Source organism: Berghia stephanieae, chromosome 13 (assembly GCF_034508935.2).
Source record: "Berghia stephanieae isolate SIO BIC M18660-M18661 chromosome 13, UCSD_Bste_1.3, whole genome shotgun sequence".
Lineage (NCBI taxonomy): Eukaryota > Metazoa > Mollusca > Gastropoda > Nudibranchia > Aeolidiidae > Berghia > Berghia stephanieae.
In genome coordinates this window covers 9,380,931-9,401,478 of record NC_088372.1, presented here as the reverse complement: position 1 = coordinate 9,401,478, position 20,548 = coordinate 9,380,931, and the positions used below count along the sequence as shown (strand labels likewise).

At 39.9% G+C, this 20,548-nt stretch overlaps 1 protein-coding gene across 2 annotated transcripts in view; it reads right to left on the bottom strand.

Annotated features, from left to right (window-relative positions):
• The window catches only part of LOC144959069 (polyubiquitin-like), a 58,977-nt gene that overhangs the window by 20,949 nt on the left and 17,480 nt on the right, over positions 1-20,548 (bottom strand). For both annotated transcript variants that reach the window (XM_078891440.1, XM_078891441.1), the window contains exons 6-9: positions 12,212-12,251; positions 10,031-10,252; positions 8,477-8,698; positions 7,094-7,348 (exon numbers count right to left, since the gene is read on the bottom strand). In XM_078891440.1, the coding sequence (XP_078747566.1) occupies positions 7,094-7,348; positions 8,477-8,698; positions 10,031-10,252; positions 12,212-12,251 (739 nt within the window). The remainder of the gene's footprint in view (positions 1-7,093; positions 7,349-8,476; positions 8,699-10,030; positions 10,253-12,211; positions 12,252-20,548) is intronic.

Genomic DNA, 20,548 nt, shown 5'->3' with positions numbered 1-20,548 from the left:
GTGTGTGGTGTTTGTGTATGTTGTTTGTATGAGATGTTTGTGTGTGTTGTTTGTATGAGGTGTTTGTGTGTGTTGTTTGTATGAGATGTTTGTGTGCGTTGTTTGTAGGAGATGTTTGTGTGCGTTGTTTGTATGTGTTTCTGTGTGTTGTTTGTATGAGGTATTTCTGTGTGTTGTTTGTATGTGGTGTTTGTATGTGATATTTCTGTGTGGTGTTTCTGTGTGTTGTTTTTGTGTGTTGTTGTGTGTGGTGTTTGTATGTGTTGTTTGTATGAGGTGTTTGTATCTGGTGTTTGTGTGCGGTGATTGTGTGTTGTTTGCGTATGCTGTTTGTATGAGGTGTTTGTGTGTCGAGGTTTGTGTGCGGTGCTTTTGTGTGCTATTTGTATGTTTTAAAATTATCTTGATTGAAAGGACCCACCTTCCAACGTGTCTGTCCAAGATATCACTGAAAAGGAATTATGCATTGAGCAGGCTGTCATTGATTTCCTTACAGCAGAGGGATGTGCACCCCACAGTGGTTTACCAGCGGATCACTTAGTTGAGATGCTAGGTCAAGAGGTCACTACTCTCCTTCTCTCTGCGCTCTGGTATGGCACGTGCCTGCAGTCAGTGAAGCGAGTAGTCTAATTGGTCTGATAAATAATGGCATAGCCAAGCGACAATTATCTTAAATGTAAACCTATACCACTCATAGATAGAAATCCTCCTCACACAATGGACTAAATATCATAGATATCATCAGTATATTTCTTTCTCAGGAAGACAGCAAAGTAGACTCACATTTTCACTAGATTTATCATTTAAATCAAATGTTTCTGGAATCCCTACAACAATCAGACGTTGCAGTTTATTATTATTCACAATAGTACATAGTACAAACCGTATACTTTCTGTTGCACTAATGTTAATTCAGTTCAACAAATATGTAACAAGTGTAGGGGTGGGGTATCAAATTTCACTGGGAATATCTAGCAGTCTATGAGATGTCTAGGCTATCATGGGTGATGAATTTGGACCAGTTACACAATGTAAACAATGTCGATGTCGTAATCATTTCCTGGACTCCCCACTGACCATGGAACACTTTACTACACCAATTCTACAGTTTTATCATTAAAAGTTCCCACGAATATGGTAAAGGAGAGAAGTCATACTTATTGTAGTACAGCAGGAACATATATATATATATATATATATATATAATATATATATATATATATATATATATATATATATATATATACACACACTCTCTCTCTCTGCAAGTAGCCCTACAATGATAGTTCTTAAAGACACATCTGTTACTGATTTAAGAAATATGAAATGAATGGGTTTGTTTCATTCATGTCTCTGTTGATTGGTGTGGGAAGGTTTTATTCACCAGATGCACTACTTTTATATTGTGAATATTGAGAATAATGTCTGAATCTCTCTTAATTCCTAGGAGGTGCCACTATCATTTTCTCTATCTTGGCTATGTTTGAGTACTCCCCCCCCCCTCCACCTCTTCTTCTTTTCCCCAGTCAAACTTGCCTACTTTGTGGAATACTATCTGTACTAACTGTTGGAAATCCAAATGGAATTTCAAGAAAGCAAACTGGGATGTTTTCACAGCAACATTAGATAACCAGCTTCCAAAAATTACAGATACATCAAGTGTAGAACATTTAAACGAAGCCCTCACCAAAGCCATTCTTGCAGCTGCAAAAGCAGGAATTCGAAGAGGTAGTCGACAGAATTACAAACCCTTCTGGAGCAAAGAAATTGAAAAAGCAGTAAATGCAAGAAAGGAAACAAGGAAAAACTTAGAGGAAAACAAAACCATTAAAAACAAGATTGAGTACAATAAAGCATCGGCAATTGTCAAAAGAACTATTAACAACGCTAAAAGCAAGAAATGGGCAGACACATGCGCTAATATTGACCTCAATCAAAATGGGAAAAAAGCATGGGCCTTACTTAATAATCTTAACAATGAAACCCCGAAAACCAACCCAAAGCCCATGAAAACTACAGAAGGAACAATCGTAGATGACCAAAAAAAAGCCATGATCTTCAACAAACATTTTGCTTCAGTAAACAAGGCATCAAAAAGAAGTGAAAAGGACAAAAAATTGATTAAAGACCTTAAACATCAAGAAAAGGCCCCAAAAGCTATCTCATACCTGTTCAAAGAGGGCTTTACCATGTCAGAACTTCACAGAGCTATGAAAAAACTCAAGTTAAGGAAATCCCCTGGACCAGATAAGATACACAATGAAATGCTCTTGCATCTTAGCGTGAGAAGTAAACAGATGCTTCTCAAACTTATAAATCTAACATGGGAGACAGGAATAGTACCAAGGGGATGGAAAAATGCTATTATAATTCCAATCTTAAAGAAAGATAAACCACCCGACGAAACGAAAAGTTACCGACCAATATCTCTCACCTCATGTGTTGGAAAGATCGCTGAGAGAATGGTAAATAACCGATTATACTGGTGGCTGGAGACATGTGGCCTACTAAATAAATATCAGGCAGGCTTTAGGTAGGGCAAAGAACAGAAGATCAATTGTTTAGATTAAGTCAAAAAATAATTGATGGCTTTCAAGATGGAAAACATACAGTTGCGGTTTTTGTTGATCTCCAACAAGCCTATGACAAAGTATGGAGGAAAGGGTTGTTATCAAAAATGATGGACTACGGAATTGATGGAAATCTCTACTTCTGGATTAAACAATTTCTCAGTAACAGAACAATCCAAACAAAAATTAATAACGGACTGTCAAACAGAGAAGTATTAGAGGAAGGTCTCCCACAAGGATCCTGCCTCAGCTGTACTCTCTTTGTTATTTTTATAAATGATCTACCAGAAGTATTACAGACAGAAAAGGCCCTATATGCTGACGATTTAGTTATGTGGTATACTACGAAGCACCTACCAATAGCCTCCAATAGAATAAATGAAGATTTAGAAAGCTTTAACACCTTCTGTGATAAATGGAAATTAAAAGTTAATTGCAATAAAACAGTCTACTCTATATTTACTAAGAGCCATCCTGTTTCCAAGAAAGAAATAACACTCTCCATCCAAGGCCATCGACTCGCGAAAGAAGAAAACCCCACATATTTGGGCATACAGTTAGACAGACGACTATCTCTGAACAAACACACTCAGAATGTAAAAATCAAAGCCACAAAGAGACTCCAGTTACTAAAACGACTAACCAGTACTAATTGGGGAGCAGACAAAAACTCGCTTCGACAACTCTATTTAGGCTATGTGCGTTCCGTCATGGACTACAATTTAGCCCTCCAAAATGTAGGTAGTAAAAACACACACAAAACCTTGGACAGAGTACAAAACCAAGCCCTTCGCTTCATCTCCGGTGCCCTGAGATTGACACCCACAGCAGCATGTGAAATACATACTAATGTGGAACCACTTGGACTTCGCAGAGAATCAGCAGTGCTTGAAATGGTTGAAAGATACAAACGAAAAGAGGAAAACCATCCAAACAGAATTCTGGCAGAGAAATGGAAACCAAGAACAAGATTAAAACAAAAATCCCTGCTACACATTGCTAACAACTTGAATGAAAGACACAGACTCCCAGAAAACAGAGAAAAATCTATTTTAATCAGTCAAAAACCTCCATACGCCGAACTAAAACTTCCAAAAATAAAGACTAACCTCGTAGAAGAAACAACAAGAAATAAAAACAAATCAGATATACAAACATTAGCAATGAAGACAATACAAGAATACCCAGACAACTGGATACATGTTTACACAGATGGATCTGCCCACAAAGGAACTAAAAATGCTGGGTATGGGTTTGTAGTAAAATACCCAGATAAAACCTGTGATAAAATCCACAATTCTTGCGGAAGCTCCTGCTCAAACTACGAGGCAGAGGCAGTTGCAATAGAAGCCTCACTGCGACACCTCTCTTCTGTTTTCCAGCTAAACCCTTCAAAACTTCAAAACACTGTCATCTTCACAGACTCCAAATCGGTTCTCCAAGCTCTCGATTTAGATAAACTCTCCTCAACCTTCAATAGTTTAAGATCTCAACTAGATGAATTCCTTACAACACACAGAGTAGACTTATCTCTCCAGTGGATACCGGGACATTCAAATATACCAGGAAATGACAATGCAGTTAGACTGGCCAGACTCGGATCAACACTTTTACAACCATCAATTCCAGTTTCCTTAGACACAGCGAAACAAATAATCAAAACAAATAAGAGAGAAGAATGGATGAACAGTTGGGCAATGAGCACCACGGGTAGATGTATGTTTTCCCATATGACCACTCCTGTAAAGACTGATTGCCTAAATAAGCTCAGAAGACACCAGCAAAGCATCATCTTTCAACTAAGAACACAACACATACCGCTCAACAACCATTTAAGCAAAATTACAAAAGACACATCCCCTTCCTGCCCCCTATGTCAACACCCCAATGAAACAGTAACATACCACTTGCTTGAATGTCAACCTCTTGAAGACCTGAGATGCACATTCCTCCCACCAAATCCAAGCATCAGTAACACACTTTATAGTCACATGGAACAACTACAAAAGACATCTAACTTCTACGTCATGGCACAAGACCGAAGGGCTAGAGCTCAGGTGGTCGCTGGTTCGGATAAGTAAGTAAGTAAGTAAGTAAGTACTAACAGTTGATGTTAAATCGTTGTTGTCAGTGATACGAATTAGGTGTAGTGTGAATGTGATGCATTTCTCTTAGCCTGTCTTTTACGTTTGTATGTGTGTATATGCAGAATGTATGTGTGTATGTGTGAGAGAGAGAGAGAGAGAGAGAGAGAGAGAGAGAGAGAGAGAGAGAGAGAGAGAGAGAGAGAGAGAGAGAGAGAGAGAGAGAAAGAGAGAGAGAGAGAGAGATAAAGAGAGAGAGAGAGAGAGAGAGAGAGAGAGAGAGAGAGAGAGAGAGAGAGAATGCCTTTTTCTACCATAATCATTGCTTCTATTATCTACTACGTCACTGTGATGGTGTTGTTGTTTGGTGTAATGACGGTGGTTTTTGTTTCTATGTGGAATAGTGAAGTAAAACCTACACACACAATATATTACTTTATATGTTCTTTAGGAGTGTGTTAAATTGTTTAATCCACTTATCTCCATATCTTTTAAATACAATACAAAATACAAATGAAGAGAACACACCTTATGTCCATCCAGCCCATTACATTTATGACTATTAAAAACGTAGTTAAAATGTGTTGAATCAGAAAATGAATGTTTTACTGTGTGTAATAATATTAAGACTGGACAAAGCATTAATTAGTTTCGGAATCCAACGTCTGATTTTAAAGATTTGAATTTTTTAATGTCCGCACAACAAAAAAAATATTTTAAAATAGTAGGGATTTTAAATTGCTTATAAAAACTATCAGAATAATCACAATAAAACGAAAAAAGAACCAACATAACAAGTGAAAGTAGTATATATTGTAATGTAAGTGGTCATCTAGATATGGTGTTATATTACATCACGAAAATGCAATACTTTGCGTCTTAACCCTCAAAAAGGGGAATCCCCGTCCAGGTAGCCTATTTTACAGCATGCATCTGCTGTTGTCAGTCACTTGCTGGGTTCCAGCAGTATAACTAGGTGATCCGATTTTATAAAGAAATAAACAGCAGTGACCCGTAAACATTAATGTTTATGGTACCTCGTGTGTAAAAAATAATTTCAATAACAATATTGACTACCTTTACAGAGACCATTCAAAAGCAGCATCGTTCACAGCGAATCATAAAGAAAATTGACAATGTTATCCAAGCAAATCGTGGATAATACAATCAGACTTTGTGCAGTTTTGGAATTTCACAGGGAATAGTTCAATATGCTGTTTTATAAATCCTGGCTTCAGACAGGAATGTGCCCGTTGAATACAGAGAATGCTCACACAAATTCATGATCGGATTGAAAGAGGAAGTTTTCTTGAAGTCGTTGAACACCCCCCCCCCCCTTAGAGTTCAGAAGTGACTTCTTCATTTTCTCAAGACTTAAAAAGACACATCAAGGGGGCAAATTTTGTCAGTGAGGTGCAGGCAGATGTGACTCGATGGTGTTAAAGTGAGTCACATCAGTATCTCTTCGATGCGATGCAACAGCTGGTTCATCATAGGCAGCTCTGTGTGGATGAGAACAGTGACTATGTCAAAATTTAAATTGATAATCAGAAAGGAAATGAACTAAGCTCTGTTTTGATACCTTTGTCAGTTTCGTATATTTTATATATAGTTTTGTAAATACCAGTGAGGCATCAAGACTTTTCAGCCTCATATAGCATCATATTCCAGAATCCATGTAAAATCTGATATGGCCCAGCCAAATATTGTATTGAACTTCCCGGTAAACAAAACAGAATAAAGAGTTTAAGCACGCTAAAAGAGTGTATGAATGTTAAAAATGCTTAAGTAATAAAAAATTAATGTGTATGGTCCCTAGCAAAGTGTGTACAATGAAGGAAAATGTGGAAGAATACGCATTTTTTATGTAAGGTTGGCACCACTGTAATGCCAGTTGTAGTGTGTCATAAATATTACACAAAGATGACAAAATGCGGGGACCGTCTTGGTTCCTCCTGTGGCCATCCTGGTTCCTACTGGGGCTATCCTGGCTCCTACTGAGGCCATCCTGGTTCCTACTGGGGCCTATCTTGGTTCCCACTGAGGCCATCCCTATTACTACTGAGGCCATCTCTATTCCTACTGAGGCCAACCCTATTCCTACTGAGGCCATTACAGTTCTTATTGAGGCCATCCTGGTTCCTACTGAGGCCATCCCTATTCGTACTGAGGACATTTCAGTTCCTACTGAAGCCATCCTGGTTCCTACTGAGGCAATCCTGGTTCCTACTGGGGCTATCATGGCTCCTACTGGGGCCTATCTTGGTTCCTATTGAGGTCATCCTGGATCCTACTGGGGCCATCCTGGTTCCTACTGAGACCATTAGAGACTTAATGGAAAGCAGCATTCAAGAAAAAAATGATAAAAAATACAATTTCATCAACTCCGCATTCTTCTGCCTTCAATATTGTCACTCTCAGAGTAAAACTTATACCAACCTTGCTCTCTGGACTTTGCCATAACTGCATCCACCAACAAAGTAAGTTTGGAGTCATGCTTGATTCCATATTCCACCAACAGTTTTGTCTCATCCAGGACTTGATTATTGAAGGCCAGGGCTTTGTGGCTGTTTAGGGGAATCCCCATTTGGTGATGACTCATGTGGATTGTTGTTAACACATCTGTCTTAAAGGTGACACCGACCTTTGTCTTTTGTCCATACTCTGTAGTAACAATAACGTCCCATACAGATTCTGAAGGAAGACAAACACATGTTTATTGGGCAGGGGCGGAGGGGACGTAGTTAATAGCAGAGAAATTCTACAGTCAACTGGCAATATGTAAAACAGGATTTCAGTTTTGAAAATCCGGATTTTTAACACAGGCCAGAAGTACAAGTTTTAAAAACTCGAATCTGGTTCCAACAAACAGTAAGAAACATTGGAAATTGCAGGTATTTGCCCACGATAATATTGGATGCACTACAACATTAAAATCAGAAAAATGAGTGAAGCAGGCACTTATGTGGATAAAAACAAGAAATAAAGTGAGTAGGAAAGTACCAGAAGACAACAGAGAATAAAAATTTCGCGGCGGCGATAGGGTCTCAAACCCGCGACCTTACTGACCGTGGATAGCTCACACGGTAGAGTCACGATCTCCCCTGCCAGGCGGGGTTGTCGTACCAGTAGGGTCACAGATTCGAGCCCCCATCGCCGCTGCAAAATTTTTATTCTCTGTTGTCTTCTGGCACTTTCCTACTCACTTCATTTCTTAACGTTTAAAATCGTGTTGTTTGAATTGTCTCTCAAACCACTTTAAATATAGCAACCAAATTTCTCAAGACACATTCTTTAAGTAGGTGTGTGTGTGTGTGTGTGTGTGTGTGTGTGTGTGTGTGTGTGTGTGTGTGTGTGTGTGTTTAGAAGTGAGTTGCCACTTTGCCATATTATTAGCTAAATTGTAATACAGTCCACTATAAGTATATCCACAGAGATCAAAGTGCTTTACATAGGGTCCCAGACCAACAGCAACACGTAACATGTAGAACGAGACCTGACACCTTTTAGGCAATATTACAATTTTTTCCGACAGAGAGCTCTGCTAATGGCCAGGTAGTCATTTTACACCTGAGTATGGTGAGAGAATATGAGTAAAGATCCTTTCCTAAGGACTCAACTATGCATTGAAAGCGAGTCTCATATCACAAGACCAAATACCCAAACAAAGATATGATATTTCTACCAAAAAAAAAAAAGAGATAGAAAAAAACCTTTTGAGGAGTATCTAATTGAAGACTTGATACAAATGGGGAAAATCACAGAAAAACAGAGGAGTTGGCAGCTCATGTGAAATCAGGCTGACATGAAACAAAATGGTACCTTTTACAGTGAGGACTATTTCAGAACCGTCATCAATTTGCAAGTTCTCCAGAGTTTTATCATCATCGGTCAATGCTGAATTGCTAAATGTCAACCTGTGATAGAATGGGCTGACCCCTGTCCTGGCCTTTATCAGGGATTTCAGCATGGCAATGCTGTGAGTCGGCTTGACATCAACAGTTATTTTCTTTCCTTTCCCTTGGGAAATCCAAACATACATTTCTGGGAGAGGGAAAAATCTCAGTGATAACTCAACAATTTTGCAACAAAAATTTAAAAAACAGCTTTGAAAAAGAGCAAAATACCAAACACGGAATGTTTCAGGCTGAAAACCCGTCTTCAACAACCCCCCCCCCCCCCCAAAAAAAAACCTCATAGATACTCTACTAAAAAACCAGGCTGATGACAAAAGAATATTCGGTTCGTCTTCTCTGTATAAAAATCTTGGAATGTAAAACGTGGAACAGTTTCAAGAACTGGTAAGGGTTTTGGTTTTACATTAAATTCTAAAATGTCATCCATGCCCTCAAAATAGTGCCAAAAAAAAAAGTAAATTAAAAAAGATTAATTTCCTGCTAGTTGAAGAAATCCTATTCCCTACTCAAAAGGGGGCAGCCTGGCTCCAAAGTATGGTCTTTGCTTCGTACCCGATAGGTACAGAGTTTGATCACCTGCCGATGTACTGTGTGGCCTTGAGCAAGTCACCTTGCCCTAGCTCAAAATGCGGTGCTGCATTGTTGCTGATGTCTGGGTTATTCCAGTCTTCCCTTGGAATAGACCCTAGAGACAAATTTTCCCATGGGGATGAATAAGGGAATTTTATTTTTTAAAAATTTATTTTAAATAACTCCTAAAATCTAGCCCATGCCTCCAATTGTCTGGCTATAACTTCAATTATTAGCGTCTAGAGCACCATGATACTTTACCATATTAGACTGGCTGTGTATGTAGATTCTCTTACTTCATATAGAGATGCATATACAAGATGGAAGTCGGTTTGGACGAATTCAATCCCTCGAGGGGGCGGGGACATGGCCTCCTCTAAGTTGCCAGGCTTTTTCACCAGTAAGAGGAGACATTGGGTGGCAGCCAATCGGCTTCGGTCGAGAACCTGCCTAATGGCAAATTCGCTTCATCAGTGGAGACTTACCGCCTGTCCAATATGTACCCGTTGTGGTAACGATCCCTAAACTGCAGATAATCTAGTTGAATGGTGTGTTGTGATGAAGCTTCCGGGTGGGTTTGCGATGGTGCACGAGTGCGGTACGGAATTTGCTGGTTGGGTCGATCGCCATAACATAGTAGTGTGAGCACCATTAGAAGCTGCTGCTGATTGGATCCAGCGTCATTACATAGTAGTGTGAGCACCATTAGAAGCTGCTGCTGATTGGGTCGATCATCATAACATGGTAGTGTGAGCACCATTGGAAGCTGCTGCTGATTGGATCCAGCGTCATAACATAGTATATAGGAGTGTGAGCACCATTAGAAGCTGCTCCTGTTTACAAATGTCAGATGTGATATTTCTAAATGAAAATAGAAAAATACCCCTACCTCTGACAGTGAGTCCGATTTCAGAACTTTCATCAACTCCAAGGTCATCCAGAGTGTCGTCATCATCCACAGCTGTCGTTGTACCAAAGGTCAAGACCTGAAAGCGTGGGCTGACACCTAGTTTGGCTTGTATTAGAGATTTCAGCCTTGCTACGGTGTAAGTTGGATCCACATCTACAGATATTTTCTCTCCCATCCGTGGATCAACTGAAAGCTGAAAGCCTGGGACAAGGAAAAGGAAGATGAAAGCTCGAACAACGGTCAAAGTGATACTAAGCTACTAGAGGTGGACATTTTGCAAGCTAAAAACAGCAAAATTTGCAAAAATTTAGCAAAAAGTTGCGATTAATTTTCCTAAAAACCCATAATTCGTTCATGAAAGAGAAAGATATTTGTTTGTTTTTAAGGGTTGCACGGCGTTTGCAACAAATGTAAGGTCATAGCAGCGCCAGTAAAATGGAAGAAAATGGGGGGATCTTCTGAAAAGTTCTAGAATTACAATTAAAGTACCCAAGAAAAAGGAAGAACATGCTATCAGTGTACTTATTTTGAGATTATCTGTTTCATCCTGACACAAGCACAGGTCCCCCAGCCTAACTTATTATCTCTCTATTACCAAATGATATCTATAAACATAATATGAAGATTGAAGGGTGGCTGAGAGAGAGAGAGAGAGAGAGAGAGAGAGAGAGAGAGAGAGAGAGAGAGAGAGAGAGAGAGAGGGAGAGAGAGAGAGAGAGAGAGAGAGAGAGAGAGAGAGAGAGAGAGAGAGAGAGAGAGAGAGAGAGAGAGAGAGAGAGAGAGAATTGATGAATTTATTTTAAAAAAATTGTTTTATAATTAGACACAAGTTGTATTGAATACTATTAACAAATTCAGAACAATCAAACAAAAACAAAACAAAAAAATCAAAAAGGAAGAAAAAAGAAGACAGGCTTATAAAACTTATAAAACCGCCAAATGTACTATCATGCTACAGCTTAAACATTTGCTCCACCCACTTCCCTTTCGATCATCTTCTCATCCATGGCCACCATGTGTCTTGTACTACTTTTGACATTTGGCGCCAGTGTGTCTAGACTAACGTCATAAATAAAGGAGTGTCACCAAAATTCATGCAACTGAGCAGAGGTGTCAAAAATGATAGAAGGCATATTTATTTTTCATGAACAACCACTTAGCAGAAAATGTTTGACATGACAAAAACAACGGAACATTTATGAAAAAATCCGCGGAAGATTATCATCACTGGCCCCCACTAAATTAAAAACTTTTTTTTATTTTTTTATTTTTTTGGGCAAAATCTCGAAAATTTGCAAAAATTTGCAAAAAATTGCAAATTTTGCTGCCGCAATGCAAACCAAACATGGAAATTTTCAGGTTCAAAACACTTCTTCAGCCAACAACAAAACAACAATGAAAGCATAATGAACAATCATAAATTTTGTGCAGTTTGTGGTCTTGAGGTATCAAACTTGTCTTCTAACTGGTAAGTCTATAGATTGAGTCCCACGATGGGTGGTACATAATTACAAATTTGAGTCATTGGAAAAAAAACAACTCTTTATTGAAATTCTCTCACCAGACTCAGGTGTCAAATGGGTATCTGAACGATGATAGTGATGCCTTTGTGGGGGAAAAATAAAATTGCAAATGTGTCCTACAGGCGTCATGTTTCATCATACGTGACAGGTTTTGCTGCATTATTGGGCAACTTTGGAAAGCAATTTAAGATTTTTTCGGGGTTATTGCACTATATGAACACTGTCGCATTTTTTGTTGTTGGCACTGTGTACCAACATCAGCAACACACTCTATCTGTAATCCAACACCTCTATTTCTTATCCAACACACTTTATCTCTAATATGAACATTCAATTAGGTACACACTGCAGATCACACATTTTACACATCTAAACATCTCATGTGGGCAAGGTGGTGGAGAGGTTAAGACATTCCACTGTGATCCGCAAGGTCCCAGGTTCGTGCCCCATTTCAGGAACTTTCGTTTTTTTTCCTTTTGACAACATGGGTGATTCCCGTTGATATCAGACATCTTGTTTGATAGGTTATCTATATTCCTTCATGGAGTGTCAAGACGACAGGATCTAATGGTGCCGTTGCGAAAGGGCATAGTTTAAAAAAACAAAACAACACATCTCATTCTTGCATACAGCTTACCAGTCCAGTTTGACAGCTTGGCCCGCACAACAGACACAATCTGGTACAGATAAGCCACAAGTCATAAATACAGCAAGGCATTGGAGGAAAAAAAAAGTTTTTTGTTCTTTTTTAATTCTAAAATTAAAATGAAAAACACTCAAATATGATTAAAATCGCCAATACCAGACGTGACAATATTAAGAAAAATTCGTAGAATCACGAAATTTTGGCTCCAATTTCAGATTTTCATGAGCATCTCTAAGTCATTAAAACTCATGGAAAATGAAAGTAGATGCCAGACTATATAATTCTAAGGCTTTTAAAGTGTTATTTAATCCTTGTGAGGGCACATTGTTGATTTTTGAAATTTACTATGGCAACTACAATCTCTGTCTCCCAAAAATTAAGAATTTTTGGAATTTCAAGTGGGTAGATCTGTAATACCAAGAATTGAAGTGAGTAGGAAAGTGCCAGAAGACAATAGAGAACACAAATTTTGCAGCAGCAATCAGGGGTTGAACCAATGACCTTACGGGTGCGACAACTCCACCTGGCCGGGGAGAGCCTGGTTCTACTGTCTGAGCTTCCAGCAAGGTTGCGAGTTCGAGCCTCCATCGCCGTCACGAAATTTTTATTCTCTGTTGTCTTCTGGCATTTTCCTACTCACTTCATTTCTTGTTATTATCAACATAAGTGCCTGCTCCACTCAATTTTCTGAATTAACATATATTCAGATCTGCAATAGCCATTTGATAAAGCACTTGACTGGCACCTGTTTGGGTGTCACTCAGAAACGTTAGTGGAGCAGACAGACATCTACGATGAAAAAAACAAGAAATAAAAAACAGCAGAGTAGTGCCGGATGACAATAGAGAATAAAAACTGTTTGCAGTGTTGAGAGTTAAACCTGAAACCCAGGCGTAAAAAACCCTCCATATGGCCGCAAAAGGGAAGTTCTGCAAACACCACCACCAAGACTGCGGTCTTAACTCTCTCGAGTTTATCCTCATTGAAAATCTAACAAATTTGTTCAATTTTCCATGCATATGAACTTGAGAGTTAAGGAAAAAGACTATGTTTACTTGGAATAAGAGGCCACATACGGCCTTTTTCCTTAAAACGGCAGATGAGCCCCAATAAAGTGCAACACTCACTTTTCTAAATATTCACTTAATACCGGAGCTTACTTAATGTCTCAATTGTCTCTATGTTATATGTTTGTGTTGAAAATAGAGTTCGTAGCTTAACAGATAGCTCGCCAATAAAATTCCAGTGTTTTCCTGCTGACCTTGTGACCTCAAGAAACCATGATAGGTTGCTGAGACAGATAACAAGTTTGAAATCAGGTTTTTATAGTGGTGGAAGGCACCAATTGCAGATCGTCACTCTTGCAGTCAGTCAGGTGGCGGGTACTGTACAACTAAAGTCTCAGATTTAACTCTTATCACCACCAAAAAAAATGTCATTCTCTTTTGTCTTACGGTTGCTGTTTGGAGTTACTCTGGTCAGTTCCTTCAAGCCATCTTTCTTCAAGAGTTACTCTGGTCCATTCCTTCAAGCCATCTTTCTTCAAGAGTTAATCTGGTCCATTCCTTCAAACCATCTTTTGTCTTATGGTTGCTGTTTAGAGTTACACTGGTCCAATCCTTCAAGCAATATTTATTTAGAGTCACTCTGGTCCAATCCTTCAAGCAATATTTATTTAGAGTTACACTGGTCCAATCCTTCAAGCAATATTTATTTAGAGTCACTCTGGTCCAATCCTTCAAGCAATATTTATTTAGAGTTACTCGGGTCCGATCCTTCAGTTGCAGAGCTGCCTACTTGAAATTTCAATAACTTGTCTTTTCCAAGGGAAGGACTGGAGTCTTCCCATATCTTACATAACACAGACTGGAGTCTTCCCATATCCTACATAACACAGACTGGAGTCTTCCCATATCCTACATAACACAGACTGGAGTCTCCCCATATCCTACATAACACAGAGTGGAGTCTTCCCATATCCTACATAACACAGAGTGGAGTCTTCCCATATCCTACATAACACAGACTGGAGTCTTCCCATATCCTACATAACACAGACTGGAGTCTTCCCATATCCTACATAACACAGAGTGGAGTCTTCCCATATCCTACATAACACAGAATGGAGTCTTCCCATATTCTACATAAAACCGACTGGAAATTTCCCATATCCTACATAACACAGAGTGGAGTCTCCCCATATCCTACATAACACAGACTGGATCCCCATATCCTACATAACACAGACTGGAGTCTTCCCATATCCTACATAACACAGACTGGAGTCTTCCCATATCCTACATAACACAGACTGGAGTCTTCCCATATCCTACATAACACAGACTGGATCCCCATATCCTACATAACACAGACTGGATCCCCATATCCTACATAACACAGACTGGAGTCCATATCCTACATAACACAGAGTGGAGTCTTCCCATATCCTACATAACACAGACTGGAGTCTTCCCATATCCTACATAACACAGACTGGATCCCCATATCCTACATAACACAGACTGGAGTCTTCCCATATCCTACATAACACAGACTGGATCCCCATATCCTACATAACACAGAGTGGAGTCTTCCCGTATCCTACATAACACAGACTGGAGTCTTCCCATATCCTACATAACACAGACTGGATCCCCATATCCTACATAATACAGACTGGATCCCCATATCCTACATAACACAGACTGGAGTCTTCCCATATCCTACATAACACAGACTGGATCCCCATATCCTACATAACACAGACTGGATCCCCATATCCTACATAACACAGACTGGAGTCTTCCCATATCCAACATAACGCAGACTGGATCCCCATATCCTACATAACACAGAGTGGAGTCTTCCCATATCCTACATAACACAGACTGGAGTCTTCCCATATCCTACATAACACAGACTGGATCCCCATATCCTACATAACACAGACTGGATCCCCATATCCTACATAACACAGACTGGATCCCCATATCCTACATAACACAGACTGGAGTCTTCCCATATCCTACATAACACAGACTGGATCCCCATATCCTACATAACACAGAGTGGAGTCTTCCCATATCCTACATAACACAGACTGGAGTCTTCCCATATCCTACATAACACAGACTGGAGTCTCCCCATATCCTACATAACACAGACTGGAGTCTCCCCATATCCTACATAACACAGACTGGAGTCTCCCCATATCCTACATAACACAGACTGGATCCCCATATCCTACATAACACAGACTGGATCCACATATCCTACATAACACAGAGTGGATCTCCATATCCTACATAACACAGTGGAGTCTTCCCATATCCTACATAACACAGACTGGAGTCTCCCCATATCCTCCATAACACAGACTGGAGTCTTCCCATATCCTACATAACACAGAGTGGAGTCTCCCCATATCCTACATAACACAGACTGGAGTCTCCCCATATCCTCCATAACACAGACTGGAGTCTTCCCATATCCTCCATAACACAGAGTGGAGTCTTCCCATATCCTACATAACACAGACTGGAGTCTCCCCATATCCTCCATAACACAGACTGGAGTCTCCCCATATCCTACATAACACAGACTGGATCCCCATATCCTACATAACACAGACTGGAATCCCATATCTACATAACACAGATGGGGTCTCCCCATATCTCATAACACAGACTGGAGTTCTCCCATATCCTACATAACACAGACTGGATCCCCATATCCTACATAACACAGATGAGATCCCATATCCTACATAACACAGACTGGAGTCTTCCCATATCCTACATAACACAGACTGGAGTCTTCCCATATCCTACATAACACAGAGTGGAGTCTCCCATATCCTACATAACACAGATGGAGTCTTCCCATATCTACATAACAACGATGGAGTCTTCCCATATCCTACATAACACAGACTGGTTCCCCATATCCTACATAACACAGACTGATTCTCCATATCCTACATAACACAGACTGGAGTCTTCCCATATCCTACATTACACAGACTGGATCCCCATATACCACATAACACAGACTGGATCCCCATATCCTACATAACACAGACTGGAGTCTCCCATATCCTACATAACACAGACTGGAGTCTCCCATATGCCTACATAACACAGATGGAGTCTTCCCCATATCCTACATAACACAGACTGGATCCCCATATCCTACATAACACAGACTGGATCTCCCATATCCTACATAACACAGACTGGAGTCTCCCATATCCTACATAACACAGACTGGAGTCTTCCCATATCCTACATAACACAGATGGATCCATACTACTACACAACTGATCCATATCTAATAACACAGACTGGAGTCTCCCATATCCTACATAACACAGAGTGGAGTCTCCCATATCCTACATAACACAGACTGGAGTCTCCCATATCCTACATAACACAGACTGGAGTCTCCCATATCACTACATAACACACGTAACTGGATCCCCATATCCTACATAACACAGACTGAGTCTCCCCATATCCTACATAACACAGACTGGAGTCTCCCCATATGCTACTACATACACAGATGTGGAGTCTCCCCATAATCCTACTCATAACTACAACACTGGATCCCCCATATCCTACATAACACAGATGGATCTCCATATCCTACATAACACAGACTGGATTCCCATATCCTACATAACACAGACTGGAGTCTTCCCATATCCTACATAACACAGATGGATCCCATATCCTACATAACACAGACTGGAGTCTTCCCATATCCTACATAACACAGAGTGGAGTCTCCCCATATCCTACATAACACAGACTGGAGTCTCCCCATATCCTATATAACACAGACTGGAGTCTCCCCATATCCTACATAACACAGATGGATCTCCCATATCCTACATAACACAGAGTGGATCCCCATATCCTACATAAACCTACAGACTGGATCCCCATATCCTACATAACACAGATGGAGTCTTCCCATATCTACATAACACAGATGGAGTCTTCCCATATCCTACGTAACACAGACAGGAGTCTTCCCATATCCTACATAAAACAGACTGGATCCCATATCCTCATAACACAGACTGGAGTTCTTCCCATATTCCTATCATAACACAGATGGAGTCTCCCATATCCTACATAACACAGACTAGAGTCTTCCCATATCCTACATAACACAGAGTGGATCCCCATATCCTACATAACACAGACTGGATCCCCATATCCTAAATAACACAGACTGGAGTCTCCCCATATCCTACATAACACAGAGTGGAGTCTTCCCATATCCTACATAACACAGACTGGAGTCTTCCCATATCCTACATAACACAGACTGGATCCCCATATCCTACATAACACAGAGTGGAGTCTTCCCATATCCTACATAACACAGAGTGGAGTCTTCCCATATCCTACATAACACAGACTGGATCCCCATATCCTACATAACACAGACTGGATCCCCATATCCTACATAACACAGAGTGGAGTCTTCCCATATCCTACATAACACAGACTGGAGTCTTCCCATATCCTACATAACACAGACTGGATCCCCATATCCTACATAACACAGACTGGATCCCCATATCCTACATAGCACAGACTGGAGTCTTCCCATATCCTACATAACACAGACTGGAGTCTTCCCATATCCTACATAACACAGACTGGAGTCTTCCCATATCCTACATAACACAGAGTGGAGTCTTGCCATATCCTACATAACACAGACTGGATCCCCATATCCTACATAACACAGACTGGATCCACATATCCTACATAACACAGACTGGAGTCTTCCCATATCCTACATAACACAGACTAGAGTCTCCCCATATCCTACATAACACAGTGGAGTCTTCCCATATCCTACATAACACAGACTAGATCCACATATCCTACATAACACAGACTGGATCCCCATATCCTACATAACACAGTGGAGTCTTCCCATATCCTACATAACACAGACTGGATCCCCATATCCTACATAACACAGTGGAGTCTTCCCATATCCTACATAACACAGACTGGATCCCCATATCCTACATAACACAGTGGAGTCTTCCCATATCCTACATAACACAGACTGGATCCACATATCCTACATAACACAGACTGGAGTCTCCCCATATCCTACATAACACAGAGTGGAGTCTTCCCATATCCTACATAACACAGACTGGAGTCTTCCCATATCCTACATAACACAGACTGGATCCCCATATCCTACATAACACAGACTGGATCCCCATATCCTACATAACACAGACTGGAGTCTTCCCATATCCTACATAACACAGACTGGAGTCTTCCCATATCCTACATAACACAGACTGGATCCCCATATCCTACATAACACAGACTGGAGTCTCCCCATATCCTACATAACACAGACTGGATCCCCATATCCTACATAACACAGACTGGATCCCCATATCCTACATAACACAGACTGGATCCCCATATCCTACATAACACAGACTGGATCCCCATATCCTACATAACACAGACTGGAGTCTTCCCATATCCTACATAACACAGACTGGAGTCTTCCCATATCCTACATAACACAGACTGGATCCCCATATCCTACATAACACAGACTGGATCCACATATCCTACATAACACAGACTGGAGTCTTCCATATCCTACATAACACAGACTAGAGTCTCCCCATATCCTACATAACACAGTGGAGTCTTCCCATATCCTACATAACACAGACTGGATCCCCATATCCTACATAACACAGACTGGATCCCCATATCCTACATAACACAGTGGAGTCTTCCCATATCCTACATAACACAGACTGGAGTCTTCCCATATCCTACATAACACAGACTGGATCCCCATATCCTACATAACACAGAGTGGAGTCTTCCCATATCCGGCTATACGCGGCTGATAGCTGTTCGCAATGATAACTAATAATAATAAATGGCATTTATATAGCGCTTTACCCCGTTGTCACAGGCTCTAAGCGCTTTACAGTGATATAAAACAAAACATATTACAGTGAGACAAGTGTGAAGGAAACGTGATACGAATTCAATTTAACAACAACAAAATATGAAAATAATATTGCAACATTATGACGTAAAAAGATAAAACTTTAAGCGAGATTTGAACGTTGTCAACGAATCCGAGCATCTCACGTGTGATGGGAGAGAGTTCCAAAAATGGGGGGCCGAAAATTGAAAAGACTGTTCACCTATTTTACGCAATGGCTTAGGTTTGACAAGGATTGATTGGTCATTGCTTGACCTCAAGTTTCTATTGGGGACATATATGTTTAGAAGGTCTTTAATATAGGAGGGACTGTTCGTGCTCAGGGATTTGTAGACAACAGTACAAATCTTATAGGCAACTCTTTTTTCAACAGGAAGCCAATGTAACTCACGGAGAAGAAGAGTTGCTGACGGGTATTTTTTGTTATTGCATACAATGAGCCTGGCTGCGTTATTTTGAGCAACCTGAAGTTTGCTAATTTTTTCTTTAGTTAAATTCGCCCAAAGGGAGTTACAATAGTCCAATTTAGATAAAACCAAGGAATTAATTAAAAGTTCTGTTATATGCTTCGGTATTAAATTACGAATTTTGCTTATTTTTTTCATTTCTATGTACATAGATTGTATGGTGTTATTCACGTGGCTTGTCATGGAAAGATCTTTATCAATGATGACGCCAAGGTTTTTTGCTTTATTTGAAAATTCTATTGTGCTATTTCCGAGAGTAATTAGTGATTTATTTGCCTGTTTAAGGATACTCGGTCTTCCACACATTAAAATCTCAGTTTTACTATCATTTAATTTTAACTTATTGTGGTACATCCAAGATTTAATCTCATTAAAACAGCTCGTAATTCGTTGTATTAAGAACTGTAAATTACTAAGGGGTGCTGAATCATATATTTGCGTATCATCTGCATAAAAATGATAACTCAGATTGAATCTGGATATCACACTAGAAAGGGGCTGCATATATACAGTAAAAAGGACAGGGCCAAGAACAGAGCCTTGTGGCACTCCAAAATTTAGTAAAACTTGTTCTGACTGAACACCATTCACCACGACAGTCTGCCATCGATCCTGTAAATATGATGTAAACCATTTAAGGGCAATTCCTTTTATGCCGAACGTATTTTCTAGTCTTCTTAACAAAATGTCATGGTCAATGGTGTCAAGGGCAGCTGAAAGATCTAAAAGGCATAATACATTGATATTGTTAGCATCAGCATTACATAACAAGTCATTAAAGATTTTAAGAAGCGCCGTTTCAGTACTGTGTTGATGTTTGTAGGCTGACTGAAAGGGT